This window comes from Vipera ursinii (genome assembly GCF_947247035.1).
Source record: "Vipera ursinii genome assembly, chromosome: 6".
Taxonomy (NCBI): domain Eukaryota; kingdom Metazoa; phylum Chordata; class Lepidosauria; order Squamata; family Viperidae; genus Vipera; species Vipera ursinii.
Window position 1 is genome coordinate 9,779,926 of NC_139515.1, and position 24,379 is coordinate 9,804,304.

The 24,379-nt window shown below is 43.9% G+C and overlaps 2 protein-coding genes across 4 annotated transcripts in view; one reads left to right on the plus strand and one right to left on the minus strand.

Moving 5' to 3' along the window:
* Positions 1–4,309, plus strand: part of ELAPOR2 (endosome-lysosome associated apoptosis and autophagy regulator family member 2) — a 102,825-nt gene extending 98,516 nt beyond the window's left edge. Inside the window, exon 22 of one of the 2 annotated variants that reach the window (XM_083366243.1) lies at positions 1,845–4,309. In XM_083366243.1, coding sequence (XP_083222369.1) covers positions 1,845–1,904 — 60 coding nt within the window. In that variant the 3' untranslated portion in view covers positions 1,905–4,309. The remainder of the gene's footprint in view (positions 1–1,844) is intronic. The other variant, XM_083366244.1, reaches the window with a different exon arrangement.
* A 7,828-nt stretch (positions 4,310–12,137) lies between these two features.
* Positions 12,138–24,379, minus strand: part of GRM3 (glutamate metabotropic receptor 3) — a gene marked incomplete at its 5' end in the record, with an annotated part of 38,055 nt that continues 25,813 nt past the window's right edge. The window contains 3 exons of one of the 2 annotated variants that reach the window (XM_083366255.1): positions 12,138–12,804; positions 13,981–14,155; positions 15,577–16,643. In XM_083366255.1, the coding sequence (XP_083222381.1) occupies positions 12,737–12,804; positions 13,981–14,155; positions 15,577–16,643 (1,310 nt within the window). In that variant the 3' untranslated portion in view covers positions 12,138–12,736. Of the gene's footprint in view, positions 12,811–13,980; positions 14,156–15,576; positions 16,644–24,379 lie in introns of both variants that reach the window. The other variant, XM_083366254.1, reaches the window with a different exon arrangement.

The window sequence follows — 24,379 nt, forward strand, 5'->3', positions numbered from 1 at the left end:
GACAATAAGCATCTTCAAAATGGAACGTTTTAACAAGAGCTGAGTGAGCCGAATAAAAAGTGGTGCTGGAAAGATAATTCTCCCCCCTCCCCCAGTGTGGGATAAGTATGCAAACTAGGTACAAAATGTAATAGGTGGAATCTCAGTCCTCGCACACAGATACACACACGCACACACACACCCCGCTATACGTGAGGTTAGATAATCAAATTCAGTTCCTGATTTCATGGGTCATCTTTCCCTAATTTGAAGAGATGAAATGCCTTTTTTGGTTCTATTATTTCAAGTTGGAGCATCTTCTGAAGGAGAAGACAGGAGGGCATCAGATGATTTGGTGAGATCATTGGAAGCAGGGCGAGCAAATAATTTTGGATTGCTTTTTAGCCTTTAGGGAGGCTAGAAGAAGACCCTCAAAAGCAGGTCGCTGCCATTGCCACCTTTAAAACCCCTGGGTTTGTACAGGGCTTTAGGCTTGATCTGGAACCTCCAAAAGGACAAATGCGGCCCACATCCATCACTTCTTAAAGCAGCTATGTCTCTTTTCTGGAATCGTGTGACTGTAGCGGAAACACTCTCGCGATGCCTGCCCGATCCAGAAAAGAGACAGGGCTGCTTTAATGATTCGCAAGCCAGCACCTGCGTTTGAAGCTGCTGTGTTTTGCTGTACTCGGACCTCGTACCATCCTGTGTTTGGAGAACAGACATGGATAATTGCATATGTGTATAATTTGGCAGCAGTCCAAACATTACAGGTAGTTAAATGCGTGGTTCACACCATCTGCTTATCCAGAGAGACTTGGCAGCTGTATCCAGAAGAGGGGCTGCTTATTTTGGTTTTGAATTTGTGTGGGTTGGTGTCTTTGTCATATGTACCCATCTGTCTTATTTATTTATTTATTTATTTATTTATTTATTTATTTATTTATTTATTTATTTATTTATTTATTTAATTTTTTAATTTTTTAATTTTTAATTTAATTTAAATTCCATTTATATCCCGCCCTTTTCCGAAGACTCAGGGCGGCTTTACAAACTTAGCAGTAGCCTTCATTCTATGTATATGCCTGCTTATTTTGCAATTAAATGTTCCGTGGGAACTCGTAAAATTAGATAATTCAATCTTCAAGTGCAGCCCAATGTCTATCTAAAAGCTTCTAATGGACTTGATATGTTTATCAATGGTTTGGTTTAGAACTAGAAAAAGGGAAGGCTTGATTAGTACTTGGATGGGAGACCACCAGGGGATCCTAGGGCTGTAGACTAGCCTGGAAAACTGGGGAAAAAAAAACCATTCCAGACAAAGGCGGTTGCAAACCATTTGGATATCATGGCTAAAAGAGTTACATAGTTGTGTCTATGCAGTAAGCAAGTGTCAAAAATCAAATTGCCGTTTTGATTTGACTTTTGTTTTGTTATATTTTAACATATTTTGTTATGAAATATAATATATATTATATTTTTGTTATATTTTCCCTATTATTAAGAGCCGTGGTGGCGCAGTAGCTAGAATGCAGTATTACAGACTAATTCTGCCTACTGCCAGCAGTGCGATCCTAACTGGCCCAAAGTTGACTCAGCCTTCCATCCTTCTGAGGTCGGTAAAATGAGGACCCAGATTGCTGGGGGCAACAGGCTGACTCTGTAAACCACTTAGAGAGGGCTGTAAAAGCATTGAGAAGCGGTATATAAGTCTTAAGTGCTATTGCTATTGCTATTTTGTAGTCTTGCTGGAACCACACTTCTCTTGGTCTCAGCGAGAACGCTACGTTAGGGAGGGGCCTTTTGTTCAATTCTGTTGGGTGGATCAGTGACCACCTTCAACCTTTTTTTCTTTTCTGACCTAGGAAAAAGAGGACCGCTTCGAATCTGTCCAGCTGAAATCCTCCAGATCTCAAAATATATGAAGATTCAGCTTTGCCCACTGAGTCCAATTTCTATATCCAGGGGACCAATTTTTCAATTTATGCTGGCCCACATCGGAGGGCTGACTTCCTGTGAGAAACGTTGAGCAATCCCAGGTGGACAAAGAAAGCGACAAAGAAAGAGAAGGGAAAAAAAAAGTGGAGATACTGCCTTATTGTGAGACTCAATTGCCAAAAGCAAAGCCAGCCCTTGGCATCCCTACAGCTGGTTCAACTCAGGGAATGAGGAACCATGGATGGTGTAGCCTGTTGGCTTGGCTCAGAGGCAGAAAAAGTGCATGGCATTTCCTTAAATATACAGTAGCAAGAAATTAAGAAATGGACAGTCTTTGGCCCTCCCTGCCTCCTCGGTTCTCACCTCTTTTCCAGATGTTGCTTCATTCTGTCCTAGGAGAGAGAAGTCCTACCTGACACCAGGTAGAGACCTACCTGTGCATTGCTCTGGCATGGCCGATGCTGCTTCTTGTTCTCCCTCAAGTTCCTGGCGGTCACCCACATGAAACTGCCCGCGTCTTAGAACGTTTCCACGACCAGATTCCACCTTGCCACGTTGAGGTTTCATCTTGAAGTTGAAACTTCAATGAATACTTGAAACAGAGGAACTGTGGATGGTTCCAGTCTCATCTTTGGAAAGAAGTGTGCTTGACATAGAGAGCAGTGTGTGTGTGTGTGTGTGTGTGTGTGTGTGTGTGTGTGTGTGTGTGTCTTGCTGAAGACTGGGAATCTAGTTCCTCACCAGCAGAACCAGCCTATTCCAGTTGCAGATGGACCACACTTTAAGGATGAAAATGTCATTCTCTACCTGGTTATCCAGCAAGGCAGCCCTCTGTGTTCAGTGGGACTTGCTCCCTAACAAGAACTGTCAGAGCCTTGGTGCAGCTCACACATAACACCCAAACTCATTGGCTTTACACAAAACCTGTCCTTTTCCCCATGAGTGTCTTTCTTTCGCTTACACCTTAACCAATCCTTACACCTTAACCAATCCTATGCCCGCTCTTTTCAAGGGTGGTGTAGAAAATGGGACTGTAATGAGTAACTAGCTGCCTCTTAAAGCCGCTGAATGGCCCGTGGCTACCAAAGGTGAGATCTGGCCCTTCTTAATGTCCGCGTTCACCTGAATAGTTTGATGCTTAAGGATTCACGTTTGGTCTCTGCACACCCGTCTAGATTGAGAGGGAAATAATCCATGCCAATTGGGCTTCAAAATTTTGTTTTGATATCATCTTACTTCCTTGCACTTCCTTCCTTCTGTGGGTTGCCCTCCATGTTGCAACAGAAAAAAAATATTCAAGGTGAACAGAGTCAGCAGTTGGGTATAAGAGCTGTGAGGAGGATGGAGGAGGAAGGAAAGATTAACTCACGGACCAAAAGAGTTTTTTTTGTTGTTGTTGTGGCAGAATCATTTTCCAGCAGGTGAGAAGCATCTGAACGGTAGCCCAGAGCTAGAAAGATCACAGGGGAAGTTTGTTCTTGCTATGGCCCTCCTTTCTTCTGTCGACCATCCCCAATGCCAAAAAAATAAGGATGTCATATAATCTTCCCGTTTTCAGAATTTCCAACATGAAGGCTTATTGATGCAAATATCCCATCAGTACAAAACCAGGGAGATAAATTCTACGAAAGTTAACAGTCTGTTTTATAAACGTATAGTTAAGTTATGGGTGAACTGGGATTTTTTAAATGAGTTTTAATAGGTTCTAAAATGGTTCTAATGAATTCTAATATATATATATATAACTGTGCGTATAATATAAAGCATTGGAAAAAAGGAAGAGAGACTACTGTAATGAGATTTTTTTTTTAAAAAAAAGGAAAAAAACAAAAAAAGCCATTTGCTGTGGTTTATGGCAGACATTTGATTAATAATCCTTCTTTGAATGAAACCAGATCTGAAACTGTATGCATTCTGAATAATTATCCCAGAGCCCCAACACCGGGTCCTGAAGATTTATTAATCTTTCATAGGAGAAAGATAATTAAATTTAACCAATGTGCTGCATACAGTTGCAGAATATAGGATTTCTCCTCCTTTGTGTGTCACAAGAAATTCAGGGAAGGCTGGCAATTCCTCATTGTTGAAAATTGCATTGTGCTTCAACCCTTACCAACACAGGCACACAAAAGATGCAAAAAAAACAAAAACCCAGCACATTTTCTTTTCTTTATGATCTGGTGCATTTTTTACTCAGGGGTGGTTTGCAGGCGTTCCAGTGAGACTCACTCCATACTCGCTATGCCTTGGATTATAATTTTAAGGCTTTTTTTCATATTTGGTGAGCTTTAGTCTATAACTTTTTCTTTATTTATTTGCTGTGAAAGTTTGGGATACAGGCAGTCCTCAACCGATGACCGCAACCGAGCCCCCAAATTAATGTTGCTAAGAGAGACAGATGGGGACTGCAGCCAAGAAATTAAAAGACGCTTGCTCCTGGGGAGGAAAGCCATGGCAAATCTAGACAGCACACTAAAAAGCAGAGAGATCACCCTGCCAACAAAAGTGCGTATAGTCAAGGCTATGGTCTTCCCAGTTGCAATGTATGGCTGTGAAAGTTGGACCATAAGAAAGGCTGAGCGCCAAAGAATTGAAGCCTTTGAACTCTGGTGCTGGAGAAGACTCCTGCGAGTCCCTTGGACTGCAAGGCGATCAAACCGGTCAGTCCTAGAGGAGATCAACCCTGACAGCTCTTTAGAAGGCCAGATCCTGAAGTTGAAACTCAAATACTTTGGCCACCTAATGAGGAGGAAGGACTCACTGGAGAAGAGCCTAATGCTGGGAAAGATTGAGGGCAATAGAAGAAGGGGACGACGGAGAATGAGGTGGCTGGATGGAGTCACTGAAGCAGTAGGCGTGAGCTTAAATGGAGCCCAGAAGATGGCAGAGGACAGGAAAGCCTGGAGGAACATTGTCCATAGGGTCGCGATGGGTCGGACACGACTTCGCAACTAACAACAACAACAACAACAAAGAGAGACAGTTCATTGAGTTTCGCCCTATTTGACCACCTTTCTTGCCGCAGTTGTTATATGAATCCCTGCAATTGTTAAGTTTAGTAACCTGGTTGTTCAGTGAATCTGGCTTCCCCCATTGGCTTTGCACGTCGGAAGGTCACAAAAGTGGATCGCCTGACCCTGGGAGGCTGCGACCATCATAAATGTGAGTCAGTTGCCAAGATCTGAATTTTGATCACGCGACCCGAGGGGATGCTGCAACAGTTGTAAATGTGAAAAACGGTCACAGTTCACTATTTTTTAGGGCAATTGTGACTTTGAAGGGTCACTAAAATGAACTGTCGTAAGTTGAGGACTATTTGTATTGCTTTTTTTTTTAACTGGATAAGCCTTGTGCTATTGTTGTTATTATTTCTCTGTGGCGTGATGTCTAAGGGACCTCTTCCTCGGTTTCAACAGTAGAAGCTGGCCCTTTGAATAATTTTGGTTGCGTTGCTAAAATTAGAACGGGGTGTTTTGAAATACTACTTCACAAATTTCTTCAGGGGTTTAAGAGACCCCCGAGCAGTATCTGAAGACCAAGGCGTCCTTCAGAGAAGTGACGGCCGCCCAGTTGCGCTGCTAGGGAACACAAACAGCATGGAAAGGAACATTTCCTCTCCGTGCTGCCTTTTTGCAGAATTCAGTTGCGGTGTGGGAAGAGTGTGAGGAAGCTGCCACTTCAGGAAAGATTGTTTTAAAACAAACAAAAAAACAAAAGAATAGAAGTCTCGGCTGTCTCGTTAGATCGAATGAACCACACAGGCTGTCCAGAGGAACATTATTCTCCTTCGAAAGCCATGTCACAAAAACAGCTCCATAAAAGAAGATGTGGTAGCTTTAACAAACCCATCCAAGCTCACGCGCGTCTTTAAAGCAGCCACCTCACTTTTCCAGGAGGTGCCAAGACTGCAAGAGGCCCGTGGCCTGTCTCAATCGGTTTTTGAAGCACCATCTCTGGAATCACAGTTCCTCCCCGGTGTGTGTGTGTGTGTGTGTGTGTGTGTGTGTGTGTTTTAAGAGGCTCAGGTTCAGTGGTGGGATTCAGCCGGTTTGCACCACTTCGGCAGGACCGGTAGCTAATTTTTGGTTGCCCAGGCCCAGAACGGACTTCCGGAAGCGGCATTCACACAGACAACCGGTTGTTCACCTATTTGAATCCCACCACTACTCAGGTTGGTGTGTTGCACCACAGACAGAACTGAACTGAAGAGGCTTCTCAGATGAGAATTGAGACATTATCCCTCCCCCCCAAAAAAAACCCCCAAATCAAAACAAGAAAGTCCAGTTGCCTTTTGGAAAAGCATCTTTGGGACGACCATGACCTGGATGATGGAAAATCTCCGTAGACCTCAGAGAGAAAGGTGTTGTTCCTGGAATAGGTACTGCATCCACCTGATCATTTCTGAGTGTTCAGACATCTGCTGAAGAGAAGTTCATCCTAGCCATAGGAGATTTTTGTCCCCTTGTTTTGGCTTGGCTGTATCTTTCTTGGGCCTGTTGATTTATTTTATTTCTTTCTTAGATTTGTTGTTGTTAGTTGCAAAGTCATGTCCGACCCATCATGACCCCATGGACAACATTCCTCCAGGCCTTCCTGTCCTCTACCATCTTCTGGAGACCATTTAATCTCACGCCTCCTGCTTCAGTGACTCCATCCAGCCACCTCATTCTCTGTCGTCCCCTTCTTCTCTTATCTTCAACCTTTCCCAGCATTAGGCTCTTCTCCAGTGAGTCCTTCCTTCTCATTAGGTGGCCAAAGTATTTGAGTTTCAACTTCAGGATCTGACCTTCTAAAGAGCAGTCAGGGTTGATCTCCTCTAGGACTGACCAGTTTGATTGCCTTGCAGTCCAAGGGACTCGCAGGAGTCTTCTCCAGCACCATATAGTTCAAAGGCCTCAATTCTTTGGTGCTCAGCCTTTCTTATGGTCCAACTTTCACAGCCATACATTGCAACTGACCATGGCCTTGACTATACGCACTTTTGTTGGCAGGGTGATGTCTCTGCTTTTTAGTGTGCTGTCTAGATTTGCCATAGCTTTCCTCCCAAAGAGCAAGCGTCTTTTAATTTCTTGGCTGCAGTACCCATCTTCGGTGATCTTGGAGCCCAGGAAAATAAAATCTGTCACTATCTCCATTTCTTCCCCATCTATTTGCCAGGAATTGAGAGGGCCGGATGCCATGATTTTGGTTTTCTTAATGTTTAGTTTCAACCCAACTTTTGCACTCTCCTTCTTCACCCGCAACAAGAGGCTCTTTAGTTCCTCTTCACTTTCTGCCATTAGAGTGGTATCATCTGCATATCTTAGGTTGTTGATAGATTTACGTCTCACTTTTGTCCAAGGGATACAAAGCAATATCCGTAACACCCTCTCGTCCAGTTTTTCTGGGGTGAGAGGGATTAAGTGGATGAGAGACTGCATGGCTAAGGCTGGACTCGAACCTGGGTCTTCCCAGCCTTGGTCTGACACTTTCCTCACTACAGCGCCCTGCTTAATGCTGGCTTATCTAAACTATTGATGTTGGCTTCCGTATCTTTCGATTTGTGGCACACAGAGGTACAATGTAGTGTTATGCACCTTAGAAAGCAAATGTCTCTACTTTTTCTTTCTTTCTGTGAAGACCCAAACGGGATGGTTTCTAACTTTCCTCAAGAGCATCTCTTTTACATGATTGATGGCGGTATATTCAGAACCTGTGGCCTCTGGGTCAGGTTGGACATGCCTTGCAACATCAACCATGCTGTTGGAGGGCGGAGGAAATTTAGCAAAGCAGGTGGGTGACAGTAGGTTTGATTGTGTTTCACCATTTCTTTTTGGAAGAAGCACAGGCTACCTGTCTTGCCTTATAATATTGTAACTGGGAGACAAAGTGTAACCTAGGGGTTCACCGTGTTTTTAGGAGAGAACGTCAGAGAAGCAAAGTATCATCTCCCTGCTGTTATCAGAAACATCCAAATGCTTAGAATGAGGAGAATACACCAAACATCTGTCTAAAGCTTTGATAGCGTGGCCGGCTGACGTTTGGTACCTTGTTCTCCTCAGTATACCTTTCATGCGGTTGGTAGCAGAGTTTAGTCTTCAAGTGTCTTCGTTTGAATGGGTTTCAAATCGGGGGAGCGAGGTGGAAATATGTAGGGTATCCTGGCCACAGTTCGCCCTCTGCAATTTTCAATGAGGAATTTGAAGTTCTTGTACAGGGGTCTTCAAACTTGGCCCTTTTAGGACTTGTGGACTTCAACTCCCAGAATTCCTCAGCAAGGCACGCTGGCTGAGGAATTCAGGGAGTTGAAGTCCACAAGTCCTAATAGGGCCAAGTTTGAAGACCCCTGCTCTAGTAAATCTCTCTAGCTGCACATGTCTATAGATACGTATTAATGGAGTTTTCCCTGAGAAAATCAGGAGCCAGCTGGGAGTTATCTGAAGACAGCGATAGGACTTGGTTGAACTTCAAGATTGTCCCAGATTTTGATGAGCCAAGGGCAATATTTTGTTAGTAAAACCAGTAGTCCTCCCTTTACGACCAAGATTGAGTCCCAGATTTCTGTTGCTAAGTGAGACAGTTGTCAAGTGAGTTTTGCCCCATTTTACAACCTTTCTTCCCACAGTTCTTAAGTGAATCACTGCAGTTGTTAAGTTAGAAACCTGGTTGTGAAGTGAATCTGGCTTGCCCATTGACTTTGCTTGTCAGAAGGTCGCAAAAGGGGATCACATGATCCCGGGACACAGCAACTGCCATAAATATGAATCAGTTGCTAAGCTTCAGAATTTTGATCACATGACCCATGGGTTTGCTGCAATGGTTGCAAGTGTGAAAAATGGGTCATAAGTCATTTTGTTCAATTCCACTGTAACTTTGAACGGTCAATAAATGAACTGTTGTAAGTCGAGGGCTACCTCTATAAATATAACTCACACAAGTAGAAAAATTGCTTGCCCTAAAAGATCACATAATTTTGGGTGGGCTGGGAAATTATGAACGTCCAAGAGCTAATTATGGAAACTTGATTTTAATGCAATTCCTTATGCTTCTCGGGCGATTCAGAACATTTCCCCCCCCCAATGTTTCTCCAGAACTTTTAATTTAAACTCTTCCAAACTGGCTCGAATGCCAATTCTACAGTTGGAGTTTCTGTTGTATTTCATGTAGCCATATCGGTTATGAAATTGCTGCTACGAGTTCAAACGACGCGAAAGGTGGTTGTTTAACCTTTGGATTTCAACTAATAAATGCCAGCCTTTATTGACCTACAGTAAATGGCTGAAATTGTATCTTTCTTCTTAACACCCGGTGTTAACACCCACTCAGTCAAGTAGAGACCTAAAGGATTATTCTCAGCATATCTCATGCTTATAGACCCGGGGTGTCGAACTCAATTTCATTGAGGGCCGCATCAGCATTGCGGTTGCCCTGAGGGGGCCGGGTGGGTATGGCCTGGGTGGGCGTGGCCTACTGGGTGGGCGTGGCTAGAGTGCGTATGGCCTACTGGGTGGGCATGGCCAGCTCTACATCATTGGCATCAAGGGTGCCTATGGGGGCCTGGGCAGGAGTGGGACAGATCTGAGGGTCTCTGGCAGAAGGAGGGTCTCTGGGCCAGGGCCAAGGCAGTGGGGGCCGTTCCCTCACTGTTTCCAGGATGGCTTCACGGGCCGCATGAAACCACTTCACGGGCCGCATCTGGCCCCTGGGCCTTGTGTTTGTCTATAACAGGGGTCAGCAACCTGAAACAGTGAAAGAGCCACTCGGAACCGGTTCCCTCACAAAAGGAAAAACTGTGAGCCGCAAAAAATGTGTGTGCATGTGCGTACATGCACACATGCGCAGAACAGGGTTTGACTGAAGTGTGGAGCCAAGGCAAGATATGCACCTACCCTGCATATTTGAATTGATTGGTTGAACTTTTTTAGTCCCACTTTTTTTTGGGACTGCACATGGCAGAGGACTGGGAGCCGCAGGAGACGGCTGAAAGAGCTACATGCGGCTCCGGAACCGTGGGTTGCAGACCTGTGGTCTATAACATGTCTGTTATAGACACTCAGGATCGTTGGTTAATTTAAAAGCATTTCAGGGCAGAGACCTTGCAGCTTCTTTTATTTCTGCTATTATTGTAGTTAAGCCTCGTAGAGATGAGTTTCTGATGCAGATCAGAGCATGGACAGGGAAGAAATATCAACTTTTGGTTAACTTAAAGTAACTCATTTGAATTATTTTCCTGTGGAATGAAAACACTGGACATTTCACTAATTTATTAATGCCTTTTTTCAGTATAGTTCTAAAACTTTTTTTCTCTTTTTTTATACTTCCTTCTCTTTTTCTCCTCTTCCCAAGTAGGCCACAAATATTACAGTTCACCAGATTATTTTCCAAAAATAAAACTTGGGCATGAGCAAATTGCCAGGATTTTAGACTTGAAAGAACCGCTGCGAACTTGATTGAGTTATCAAAAGAAATGGTGGGAAAATAATGAGCCTGCTCGATTTAAATCTTTAAAATGAAAGTATCATTTAGAGCGGTGTGTTTCAAACTTGGCTCCATTAAGACTTGCAGACTTCAAGTCCCAGAATTCCCCAGACAGCAGGCTGTCTGGGGAATTCTGGGAGTGGAAGCCCACCACTTCTTAAGTTGAAGTCCACATATCTTAAAGTTACCAAGTTTGAAAGATAATTGATTTAGAACAAGAGGAATCAACATTTGCCTTTCAGCAGCCTGGTCTACATGTTGATGGGCGGAGCTTAATTTCCAAAAATCCCAAGTCACATCTTGAGCACCCTAGCTCAGAGAAGATTGGGCTGTCCTAACAGGAGAGCCCACTCTTGGTACATTATCCAATGTTCAATCATTTGTCAGTGAAACCTTGCTAGGTTTGATGTCAGATCAATTGTCCAGTCTTTAGGTTCAAATCAGAAATGGTAACCTCTTCAAACCACAGATATTTGTGTTGTGATACCTCGCCAGCCTGTGGATCTGGGAGCTGAGTCTGAGGACGCAGATGAGGAGGAGGAAGGGCCTGGAGTGACATTAGATCAGAGGATGGCTCTGAGGAGCTCCAAGACTTACAGTCTGATGAGGAGCCTGGCCCCTCTACTCACGCTCAGGCTGAGACACAGCTGTGCTGGGAGTCTGAATTGGACAGTGACGAAGCGCAGCTGGGAAATATCCAGGATGCATGACAGCACCGGCAAGAAAAGAGAGCAGGACAGAGGAAGGCAATGGGGCGGCTCCAAAGGCAAAGGAGAAGGCATTAGGAAGCCATGCCTTGACTGCATAATAAAAGGGAGGGTGTGGGAGGTGCTGGTTGCCGAAGGCAACTGTTTGTATTAAGGACCGAGTTTCTGTGAACTGTGTTTGTTTGCCTTGGACATTGACTCAGGTCTGTGAATAATAAAAGGGGTTTGGGTTTTTCCTATGGTACCTGCCTGCTTGATTGGAAGAGAGGTTTCTCCTTGTCAGCGTAGCAAGGACCCACGTGGGCTAGGACAAAACAATTTGTTCGCAAAGTTATTTGGCTACGGAACCCAAGTTAGTCTTCCTTGAGAAAAGGAATTGTAAATCCAAATTTCACCATAAAAAGAAGAATCTACTGGGGATCTGGGGGGGGCATGATGGCTCTCCAGATGACCTTGTCATTTGGAGAGCTGACAGCCCAGGTTCAAGATCAGAGCTCTGCACAACGGAGTCAGCTCCCGTTCCTTGCCTCAGCTCCTGCCCACCTAGCAGTTCGAGAGCATGCAGATGTGAGTAGATAAATAGGTACCATTTTGATGGGAAGGTAACAGCATTCCATATGCCTTGACTTATAGTCACGCTGGCCACGTGACCCCGGGAAATGTTTTTGGACAACACTGGCTCCCTCGGCTGAGAAACGGAGATGAGCGTTGTGCCCTAAAGTTGGGCACAACTGGACAGGGGAATCCTTGACCTTTTTTACTGGGGATTTAGCTGCACATCTCAGAGAATGGAATATAGTTCATTAACACCATTGACCAGCTAATTTGATGCGAGGCCATCATTGTCACTGCGCATCTCAGAGAATGGAATATAGTTCATTAACGCCGTTGACCAGCTAATTTGATGCGAGGCCATCATTGTCACTGCGCATCTCAGAGAATGGAATATAGTTCATTAACGCCATTGACCAGCTAATTTGATGTGAGGCCATCATTGTCGCAAACCAGTTTCAGACCATTCTTCTCTCACAACAGATTTCCAAACAACAGAAGTGCGACCAACCAAGACAAAACTTATCTTTGCTGCGGTTTGTACTATGCTGTAGCCGAGCTGGAAAGGACGTGACACAGTTGTCCTGTGTGAAGGTGGTTGAAAAACTTTGAAGGATTTATTTATTTTATTTATTTATTGGAAAGAAAGAAGACAGGTTGGAAAACTTTTCTGATTTTATTACGGACGTCTTTAATACTGCCATGAAAACCATCTGTCGCACAGAATGTAACTATAATATACAACATAGAAATGCAATCTATTAATTACAACAAGGAATTACAAAAAAAAGGTCTCTTGTTAGAAAGAAAGCCACCTGACCTGGCAATTTAATCATCCTCTTCACCGCTGAGGTCAACCTACTGGCACTATTTGAGTCACAGCTATTTATACATCCCTTAGAATGGTTAATCTCAAAAGGGTCCTAAAGTTGCTCTGGGAAGAGCAGCACAATCGACTGTACAGTCCTCGAAAATAATTTATTACACGGTTTCTAGAAAAGAAATGCTAGTCCTTTTAAAAGGGTCGTTTTTTTTATCCCAGGGTGCACAAGAAATGTGCTTTTCTCTCTAACCATCTAAGAATACAAAAGCCGGCTGAAGGATTATAAGGAGGAGGTGGTGGAGTCCACAACTTCTCTTCCATTGCAGACCGTTGGAACGTAGACATTTGCTGAGGCTGAAAGAGAAAAATGGACTTTAGAGGCGACACAGGACTACCACCAGCGTCAAATTTTCAGGATCACAGTGGGATTTTTTTAAAAAAAACAAAAACAAACCAAAGGGATCCCCCCCACGTAAACGTTTAAAAACAGGGCAGAGCTTTGATCACATGGTCAACTGATGCCATTTTGATTTGGTTGACTTCACATCCGACCCCTTGGAAATCCGGGTGTCAGTACTGAAATGATACTAAGAATAAAAAATCACCAGGAGACGGTGAGTTCTAGTCCTGCCTCAGGCCTGGAAGCCAGCTGGGTGATTTTAGGCCAATCCCCAGGAGACAGTGAATTCTAGTTTGCCTTAGACTTAGGAGCAGGCTGGGTGACTTTAGGCTAATCTCCAGGACACAGTGAATTCTAGTCCTGCCTTAGGCATAGAAGCCAACTGGGTGACTTTGGGCCAATCACCAGGACACAGTGAATTCTAGTTCTGCCTTAGGCATAGAAGCGAGCTTGGTGACTTTGGGCCAATCACCAGGACACAATGAATTCTAATTCTGCCTTAGGCATAGAAGCCAGCTGGGTGACTTTGGGCCAATCACCAGAACACAATGAATTCTAGTTCTGCCTTAGGCATAGAAGCCAGCTGGGTGACTTTGGGCCAATCACCAGAACACAATGAATTCTAGTTCTGCCTTAGGCATAGAAGTGAGCTGGGTGACTTTGGGCCAATCTCCAGGACACAGTGAATTCTAGTACTGCCTTAGGCATAGAAGCCGACTGGATGACTTTAGGCCAATCACCAAGGCACAGTGAATTCTAGTTCTGCCTTAGGCATAGAAGTGAGCTGGGTGACTTTGGGCCAATCTCCAGGACACAGTGAATTCTAGTACTGCCTTAGGCATAGAAGCCAGCTGGGTGACTTCGGGCCATTTGCTCACTCTCAGCCCAACTCATCTCACAGGTTGTTAGTGTGGGAAAATAGAAGGAGAAAGGTGATTATGTTCACTGCTTTGAATTACTTGTAAAAATAGTAAAGCTGAGATACAAATAAACGTTTGTGATATTTTGCTGTGGCTACCAGCTTCTATGACTTTCTGGAACAGCGACAGAGAAGTGCTTCAATGAAGGGAACTTTTTTTTTCTTGTCAAAGGAAGGAAAGCCTGCAGCAACTTTAAACCATTACCTTGGGAATAACTGGTTCCTGTGCCACTGACACTGAACCTGTTGAGGTGCAGCCTGTGAGTGACCACATTCTTCTGTGGCTGGAAGAGAACGATGTGCACTTTAGGGGCAAACAAGCAGCCCAGGACAACGAAGCCGCTCAGGCTGACAGAGATGCACATGGTGGTGGTCTGCACCTGCATGGGGAAAAATAATAATAATAATGCGTGGGAAAAAATATTGCAAAATTAGAGAAGTCCGCGAGGGAGGCGCATGAATTCTCATTTCAGCTGTTGCCCACGAAGAATGAAAGATGAACACTCTGCATCAAAGGTAGCCTTCTACATGTGTTTAGAGGACGACTCCTCTCAACTGCAACCTATGAAGTGGGAAGGGTCCAGGACAACTCAACTCAGCCAACTTGCCACGGGACAATTCACCATGGCCAACTCGCCACGGGACAACTTGCAGCAGGACAAAAGTGACGTAACATCGAAGAGGTGGATAAAATGAGGTCCCAGATCATTAGGGGCAATATGCTGGCATTTGCAAACTGCTTAGAGAGTGCTGTAAAGCACTATGAAGCGGTATATTGTGTTATTGCTGTTGCTATACAACAGCCCTGGGTGTCTTAGGACTGATCAGTCTTTGTCTTAGCCCAATGTACTTCGCAGGATTTTGGGAAGAGAGAATATGCAGACATGAGCTTGAACTCCTGAAGAAAAGGTGGGATATGAATCTAATGAATGAAAGAATGGATGAATGAATGAGTGAGTGAATGAATTTGTGGGAAGTCAAATATTAATATTAAAAGGGCAGAATATTATATTTCCTCAAAGGATCTTAAAGAGGCAGAAAAGCATGCCCAGTTTTTCTTAATATCCCCAAGTCTCCCTCCCCCCAGCAGAAACCAGCTCTGTAGAAATGTAGATGTGATAATCCATTCAGGAAGGTTGGAGCTCTCCAGCTAGAAGCTTAGGAAGACATAAGAGACCTAAAATCTACATATCCCACCCAAACTCTAAGACACGACATAATAGGATTAACCCACACATGCCAAAGGTGCACACTCAGACTCAGGTCAAAGTACATGACACAGGAAATACAAAGCCTCAAACAGGAACAGGAAACAACCTCAAGAGCCCCAGAGGATATACAAAACCCACTCCCTACATGTGCTCTTGCTCTTTTCTTCCCGAGCCATCTTTCTGTCTGGCTCTCCTCTTCAATAAACTGCAACCTTCTTTCTAAAGCAGTCGCCATGTTGTTTATTCCCGACTTGGACTGGACCCTGATGAAGATTTTTCCTTCAACAAATGAATGAAATGAAAGTCTAAAAGAGTTCAGTCTTTTCCCCTGACTCAACCCATCTCAAGGACACAATGTCTAATAATTTCTGAGAAAAGTGGCACTTGTATTCCACATATCTATGTTCTCTGCCCTCACATTGCTGAAAATCTCTATCTGCCATAGACTATATTCACTTCGGTTATTCGTTTAGCCCTGGGCTGACTTTTGAAGTGCCCGCAATAACTTTTTTTTAAGCAAACAAAGAAAGAAAGGAATGTGTTTCTAACCACGGGTTAGTATTTGGCTGAAATGATGGCGGATGCCTTACCCTGTAGTCACTCGATGTCACATAAAAGATTGGCAGGAATGCCAGCCAAATAATGCAAGTTGTGTACATGGTGAATCCAATAAATTTGGCTTCATTAAAATTTTCCGGGCACTTCCTTGTTTTGAAGGCATACACAGTGCATAAGAGGACGAGGATCACATCATATGTTAAAGAGATGAGCATGCTGGCATCTTTGACGTTGCATTTCAAGATGACCGTCTGCCTCTTCTCCAGAAGGGTGTGTCGGCGAGTGCCCGGAGCTTCTAAAATCAGCCACACGGACACCAGCACAATCTGCACCATGATGAGACTCAGGCAGATGAGGACTTGAGAACGGGGGCTGATGAATTTCGGCCTTTGCGCCCCGTTCTTCACCCCATTAAATATCCTGGCGATGCAGTTCGTTTTGGTCAGGAGAGCCGAGTAGCAAATGGCGAAGGACGTTCCCAGCCCCAAACGACGCAAGGTGCAGATGGCTGGAGAAGGCTTGGCGATGAAGAAGAAGGTCATGCTGTAGGAGAGGAAGACTCCAAAAAGAAGGATGTAGCACAACTCGCGGCTGGAGGCCTTTACCAAAGGTGTGTTGTTGTGCTTGATGAAAACCCCCACCACTAGGAAAGTACAAATGAAGCCCAAGCATGCGATAGTCACCGGTCCGATGGACCAGGCATCTTCCCATTTGATATAATCTTCTGGTAGGTCATAACAGCTGGTGAGGTCAAGGGTGGGCCATCGTCCTGGGCCACAGTCACTGCAGGTGAATTCGTCAGCCAGGTACTCAAAGGACTCACAGGGAATGCAGATCCAGCAGCACACGTCTCCGGGCTGCATATTCTTCATCTCATTGGGTGCACAGGGGTCACTGCACTGGGCTACGGGGACAAGGCCTCTGGACCAGTGGATGGCATTGACTTCCAGAGTCAAGGTTTCGGCCCACTGTCCCACTTTGAGGTAGGAATACCGGCCTCCAGCTTGCTGGAAGTTGAAGACGTTGTATCTCCCAATCCCGTCACCATAAGTATCAAACTTAACCAGGCTGTCTGCAGACTTGGAAGAACGGAAGGGAGCTGTGGAAACAGGAAGGAAATAGGGTTTTCGTATTATTCATGTATTATTGTATTGCTGTAAGTTTTGGATAGAGTGACAAGCAATATATATGTGATTTAGAAGAAACAAGATCCTGATCTAGCTAAAAACTTTCACCACTCTTCTGGGACAATATAAGATGAATCAATTCTTGCTAACAACATGGAAAACAGCGTGCAGGTTTTGTTCCCGATGAAACAAAAACTCAACCAACTAATCTCGATGAATGCAAAAGTGATTCAATGGCTCTGCCAAAAAGATTCATTTATAGCTACGGTAGGCTTTAATCAATTTGTCCCATTGAATTTTCTTATTTTTTAAAATTTTCTAAGTATTCAAAGCTACCAGCTATAAGAGAAATGATCTGCGTGAAGACGCCTGACACTTCCAGAACTATAAAGCATAGTTATAGAATATGAGGATATCACGTATGACTTAATGTTTAAACGAGTTTTGCATCCAAACCCAGGATTCTGCTATCATGGAAAACCAGCGGTCGCTTTCCTTGGAAGCTGCTGTTTCAGTATTCCTACCATCAATTGGCCTTCAAAACACATCTTCTAGTTGCATTTATTAGTGCTTCTTCAATTATCAAATACATTGAATACAGAGAGGCTATTATCAATATGGGAGCTGGGAAGCTTGAAAGCGGGGAAGGACCCAAGTCCCATCATATTTCACTACTGGGAGCTCACTGTGATAATTAATCGTCGGTATTTATTGTTCTTCTGCTTGTTACTTTCCTGCTGAAGCTGCTACCTCGAACCCAGAAACACACAAGACGATTACAAATGTACAATTCCTAAATATGTACGGTTTCCCCCCCCAGTAAATAAAACTGATCGTGAGAATTGGAAGACCCAATATGATTCATGAAACTTAGAGAGAAATATTAAGCAATTCTAGCATCATTTTGGTTGATTTCTGGCTTCCAAGCCTAGTTTTCATTCATCTCAATTATTCTCTTTAACCACAAGATCTCTTCTGGTCCAAAACTTGATATTTTTGGCCAAAGATTTGGCTAGATTAACACTGAATAATAGACATGATGGGTTCATTAAAATTAATCCCCTGTCTTAAGAAGCAAGGAAGTAGGATAATTAGTGTAGGCATCATGATGTCCATCTGGAAAGAAGCAAGCGCTGGGAGTCAAGCAAGTGAAATGCCAGGGGGTCACCATCTTTTGCAGAAGTCATAAACTTATTGCATCTCCAGGCTGGAAGGACCACTCAGGCCACTGCGTTCAACTCCCTATTCCGAGCAGGAATCCAATTTGAAGGACCTTTGTCAGATCTTGTAGCTGTTGAGCTTCTCCTTGAGTCCACCCAAAGGAGGCGAACTTACTGCTCTTAAGAAAGGAGGTTTTTCTGATGTTCAACCAAAATCTAATTTAAGATCATTATTTCAGGTCTCGTGCCCTGAATATAATGTTCTTCTTCTTTATGGTCAAAACAGCTGAAAAGGAAGAATTCATTCTTCTTGCATTGATATACTTAACTACTGACGTGCTTACCTTGAAATAAATTCTTTTGTAACCAAAACTGTGGCTGTTTGGTCAGAAATCTCGAAACAGATCTAAAAGTTCCTCCACCCTTGATCCATGCAGAATTGCAAACTCTGCTATTCTCTCTCTTTCTCTCTGCATATACTGTATACATGAGTGAAAGAACCTCATTTCCCCAGAACTGAATAGAAAATAAATTCCCAAGAAAGTGCACAGCTGCTGAAATGCTTTCTGAAAGGCATCTATGTACTTTCCTGAAATGTAATAATCCAGCTCTCCAATCACCCCCCACAGAAGGCCACCGGATAACCCTGACAGGGAATTCTTAAAAATCACTTTCTATATTCTTGGTAGCTTCTGTTTCCATAGTTACAGGAAGAGTCTGGAATCTTGCACCGACCAAAACTGGCGAGTCCCCAAAGGCAAAAAAAAATATGAACGTCACAACGTTGTGTCAATCTCCAAGATATCTTTCTGTACAAATGGAGGAAGAGGTGCCGTTTGAGTCTCACCTTAAGAAAAAGATATTGGACAAAATATTTTGGCCCTTTTCCATCTCAGAATGGATGCCGACAAGAAATGACAATAACAACGCAAGACCCTTGAGTGAAATCTGAGCAAGTTGCCAACTGCACTGTTGATTGTGGGAGCTGTTTGGAGTTTCAGGGGAGGATATGACCTTCCAAGGTTGCTTCTGTCACCATCTATCATCCCTTAGCCTCCTCATTAACTCCCTGCCTCTAGTTTTGTGTGTGAAAGCAATTTGTAGTGGCTCATCATTAAAGGAGATACCTCATTACCCTCAACACCTGGTTTTGTTTCACAGTGCAGCCATTATGTAAATAGAGACATCACCACTAAGCATTAAGAAAGGAACATGATCTTAAAGGTGATTAGAGTGGAAGAAGATTGCTTCAAGGCAAGCATCTACAGGATTCAGTCCACAGCATCAGGATGATGACCCTGAATTCAAGGTTGACCCCGTTCCTCCTCCCACTAGAAGGGAAGAGTACTCATCTTCTCCACCTTGGACCGCCACTTCCAGATGAAACCAAACCTGGGGCTTCTTCTCCCCTGTTTAAATAGATGTGTGCAGGGTGGTCCCCATGGTTAAATACAGTGGCTACGATGATGCAGTCAAAGCTCTGCCTGTGGTTTATGTTGTAAAGTTGGGTCGGTCATGTGATTTACAACCATAATTGGCAGATTCCATTATGGTCATAAGTGAAAGACGACCTGCAGTGAAGTTAAGGGGTAATATGGGTGTCGTAGGACCTGCAATGGTTAAAGGACTTCATTTAATTGCTGAAGCTCTCTACCCACGAGGGATCTTGATCCATCCTTGTGGAGAGCACAGCCCTTGGCCTGCCCAGAGTGGCACCCAAGGCACAAAGCAAGGTCCACTTTGAGGAGTGGAGATCAACATGCAGTTAGCTTCCTACTTTAGAAATATGTCCTCAAAGCATAAAGGACACCAGGTGGGGACAACCGTATTACAGTCTGAATGGAAGAACCAAGGTTGTGGGGTCAAGATGGGTGTACAGTATATGCATGAAAGGTCATATATAAAAACAAGGAAAAGTTTGATTCCTTCTATCACAGCTTAGCCCTAGCCCAGGGGTAGGCAACCTTGGCTCTTTTATGACTCATGGACTTCAACTCCCAGAATTCCTGAGTCAGCTATGAGTCATAAAAGAGCTGAGGTTGCCTACCCCTGCCCTAGTCTGTGGACATTCCCAATCACATCTCCAATTCTTCACTTGGTGACTTTCAACACTGCAGTCTCTCTCCTTTCATTGGCAGAAGACTCAAAGCAGAAAACAATCCTCCAGGCATTAATTGAGCTAACTGTTAATCCTCAGGGTCCAATGGACTGGCTAATGACAGTCCAGAGTTCAGGCACCCATTTGAAAACGTGAAATAAAAAGGACACACAGCCTTAAAGAAACCAGTCCTTAAGGATCAGGCCCCTTTGAAGCAGCATCTTTGCAGAAGCTTGGTGGAAAAGATGGGCAGCTTCAACAGAGCAGAATGGCGCTTGCTGGTGCCAAAGGATTTCTTTCAAATCAGCTTCAAAGTCTTATGTTTCTGTGATAATTTCTTCACATAGAAACTTTGGTTTAGGATGCTTTTGGGGGGGAAAGGCGTGGAAAGAAAAAGTGATCAGCAATGCCACTCAGATTCTTCCTGCTTGATTTGAAGCCTCCTCATCCATCTATTGTAAGGGACGTGGTGGCTCAGTGGGTTAGGACGCTGAGCTTGTCGATCAGAAGATCGGCAGTTTGGCGGGTCGAATCCTGAGTGCCGCATAACAGAGTGAGCGCCTGTTAGTCGTCCCAGCTTCTGCCAACCTAGCAGTTCGAAAGCACGTAAAAAAATGCAAGTAGAAAAATAGGGACCACTACGGTGGGAAGGTAACAGCGTTCTGTGCGCCTTTGGCGTCTAGTCATGCCGGCCACATGACCACGGAGACGTCCTCAGACAAGCGCTGGCTCTTCGGCTTTGAAACGGAGATGAGCACCGGCCCCTAGAGTTGGAAATGACTAGCACGCATGTGCGGGGAAACCTTTACCTTTACCATCCATCTATTAAAATAGAGATACACACAGAGCTGTGCATATGAATCTACACACCCCTTTTGAATATAATTAGACGGGGTTCCCAAGGACACCCACAGAGGTAAAAAAAAGTCATCAGCCACAAATATACAATGGAAGTGTACATTAAAAGGGGCAGAGCTTCACAGCTGTCATCTTGAGTGTTTGGACCCCTCGCTCTGCAAATACCCCCGTCGGCACAGACCTCTCCATTGGCCTGGAATTTATGTGTGCTGTTGGTAAATTAGGTCACATCCAACTTTTGAAGGATTTATGAAACCGAGGCTGGCAAGGCCTCCTGGATGCCTCACATTTGCTGACCCATATTTTAAGCAATTTATTGTATCGAGTGTACATGTACATATATGTACTGTAAATTGCAACACCACATGACGTGTTTTATATAAATACATTGCATTTTAGAGAATGTATTCTACGTTGAATTCAAGTTGATTTCCTCAAAAATTGGGATTTTATTATTTTATTATTATTTTTTTGCTGTTATTGCGGGCAGGAAGAGACCAATAGTGTTAAGAAGGGGGAAAGAATAACAATTATTCAACTGCATTTCGAAAAAGAAAATCATCCTGTCTGATTCCTAATTCCCAGGCTCCAGGCACACGCTCTGAAATTTTAAGCACCGGTGCTTTGGGTTTGATAAGAGTCATTTAATTTAAAGTAAATTCGCGCTGGGAAATAGGTTGCACACAAAGCAGCAAGCATCGCCGGCTAATTTATACAAGCAATCAAATTCTAATTACAAAGGAAATGAAAAGCCTAGATTTCCCCACCACTTCACTCCGCCCTTGAGCCTTTTAAAGAACCGCAAGGTGATTCTTAACACAGGCTTCTCATGCAGCCCACCGAAGTGGATGGAGTAATAAACTACCAAGATGTTTAGTGGGCCAAAATAAATGAGAAAAGCACCGCTTTCCACTGAAATTTATAGCCTTGTTAAAGTTGCTGCCGCCATTGGGCCTGCAGATATCTGAGCTTTCAGAAGAGCGAATGGCGTTTTGCTGGACTTGTCCTGTGACATTCAAAGGGAAACCACGATTCATGGCTTAAAGGCTAGTTCTTTTGTCTGGCAGGGAGCTGGCCTGATGCTGTTGGCATATATATTTGATGCTGTTTCAAAACATTGTGGGTGACCTGATATTCATGATTGCTCAATAATATTAATATGATTGCTTAATAATAATAATAATAATAATAATAATAATTAGTTAGAAGGGACCTTGGAGGTCATCTAGTCCAACCCCCTGCTCAGGCAGGAAACCCAATACCATTTCATAAAAATGGCTGTCCAGTCTCTTCTTAAAAGCTTCCAGTGTTGGAGCATTCACCACTTCTGGAGGCAGGTCGTTCCACTGGTTAATTGTTCTGACTGTCAGGAAGTTTCTCCTTAGTTCTAGGTTGCTTCTCTCCTTGACTAGTTTCCATCCTTTGCTTCTTGTCCTGCCTTCAGGTGCTTTGGAGAATAGCTTGACCCCTTCTTCTTTGGGGCAGCCCCTGAGATATTGGAACACAGCTATCATGTCCCCCCTCACCCTGCTATCATGTTGCCAGAAAAAGAAGCAGAGTCACCATTCTCAAGGACAGGCCTACCGGGTTGGTTCAGATTCCAGCCTAAGCTCATCCTCTAAAGAGCATTACAGTTAGTCCTCGGTTTATGACCGATTGTTAGTGACCATTCGAAGTAACAACAAACCTCCCTGGGGATAGTTACAATTTGCTTTCAAAGTTCTGACTGATGCCCCACTCCCTAACTCCCAAGGTCACACGATGGCATTATGGGCACTCGGTCATTTGCAAGGTCCTGTGTGCACGTGGCCCTGTTTTATGATGGTTTTGCTGAAGACAGGAATTTACTTCGGTTTTTCAGGAAAACCAGCCCATCGGTTTTCCTTAACAACCGTAGCGTTCACTTAACAACCACCACAAAACAGGTCACAAAGTCAGGTCGATCGCACAAGTGACCCAACTTACGACTGTCGTGACCTACAACCATGACAGGGCAAGCTCCATTATGGTCATAACTGGAGGGTTAGCCCTATGATACTCCAACTGCTCATGCTGTACGGGAGCCATTTTGTACCAATTAGCAGAGGGTAAATTGGCAGGGATGACAGCACAGCCCCCAACCAAGATCAAAGGAAGAGACAGCAACTGAGGAATGGCCCTTACTACAGACGGCTGAAAGGTGGCAAGGGAAGATCCTTGGAAGAGTTGCTAGCTATGGCTGTACAGGATTCATAAACAACAGAACAAATATGAGCCAGCAGTGTGCTGCAGCTGCCAAAAAAGCCAACACAGTGCTAGGCTGCATTAACAGAGGGATAGAATCAAGATTGCATGGAGTACTAATACCACTTTACAATGCCTTAGTAAGGCCACACCTGGAATACTGCATCCAGTTTTGGTCACCACGATGTAAAAAAGATGTCGAGACTCTAGAAAGGGTACAGAGAAGAGCAACAAAGATGATTAGGGGGCTGGAGGCTAAAACATATAGGGAACGGTTGCTGGAATTGGGTATGTGTAGTTTAACTAAGAGAAGGGTGAGGGGTGACATGATAGCAGTGTTCCAATATCTCAGGGGCTGCCACAAAGAAGAGGGAGTCAAGCTATTCTCCATAGCACCAGAAGGCAGGACAAGAAGCAACGGATGGAAACTAGTCAAGGGGAGAAGCAACCTGGAACTAAGGAGAAACTTCCTGACAGTTAGAACAATTAACCAGTGGAACAACCTGCCTCCAGAAGTGGTGAATGCTACAACACTGGAAGTTTTTAAGAAGAGACTGGAGAGCCATTTGTCTGAAATGGTATAGGGTTTCCTGCCTGAGCAGGGGGTTGGACTAGATGACCTCCAAAGTCCCTTCTAACTTATTATTATTATAATAATAACAGAATAACAGAATTGGAAGGGACCTTGGAGGTCTTCTAGTCCACCCTCCTGCTATACCATGTCAGACAAACTGTATAAGTGTTGGAGCACCCTCAACTTCTGGAGTTCCACTGGTTGATTCTTCTCACTGTCAGGAAACTTCTCCTTAGTGCTAGGTTGCTCCTCTCCTTGATTGCTCTTGTCCTGCCTTCAGGTCCTTTGGAGAACAGGTTGACCCCCTCTTTTTTGTGGCAGCCCCTCAGATACTGGAAGACAGCTATGATATCACCCCTACTCCTTCTTTTAATTAAACAAGACATATCCAGTTCGAACAACCGTTTTTCATATGTTTTAGCCTCCAGTCCCCTGATCATCTTTGTTGCTCTTCTCTGCATTCTTTCTAGAGTCACAACATCTTTTTTTTACATCCTGGTGACCAAAAGTGGGTATAATATTCCAAGTGTGGTCTTACCAAAGCATTGTAAAGTGGTACAAGGACTACTATAGCTGTATTCACAAAATACACTTCCTATAATTTCTGGATTAACTCATATTCTGAGTTGACACAACACGGTGAGAGAAAACCTTTAATCCATTTAGCTGGGTTAAGAGAAAGACATTAATGCATCAATCACTCAATCATTCAATCAGTCCATAACTAGCCATCATTAATCAAGTTTAGGATGATTTACAAAAGCAGTGTTGGGCCTCAAACTGCAGTATTTATTT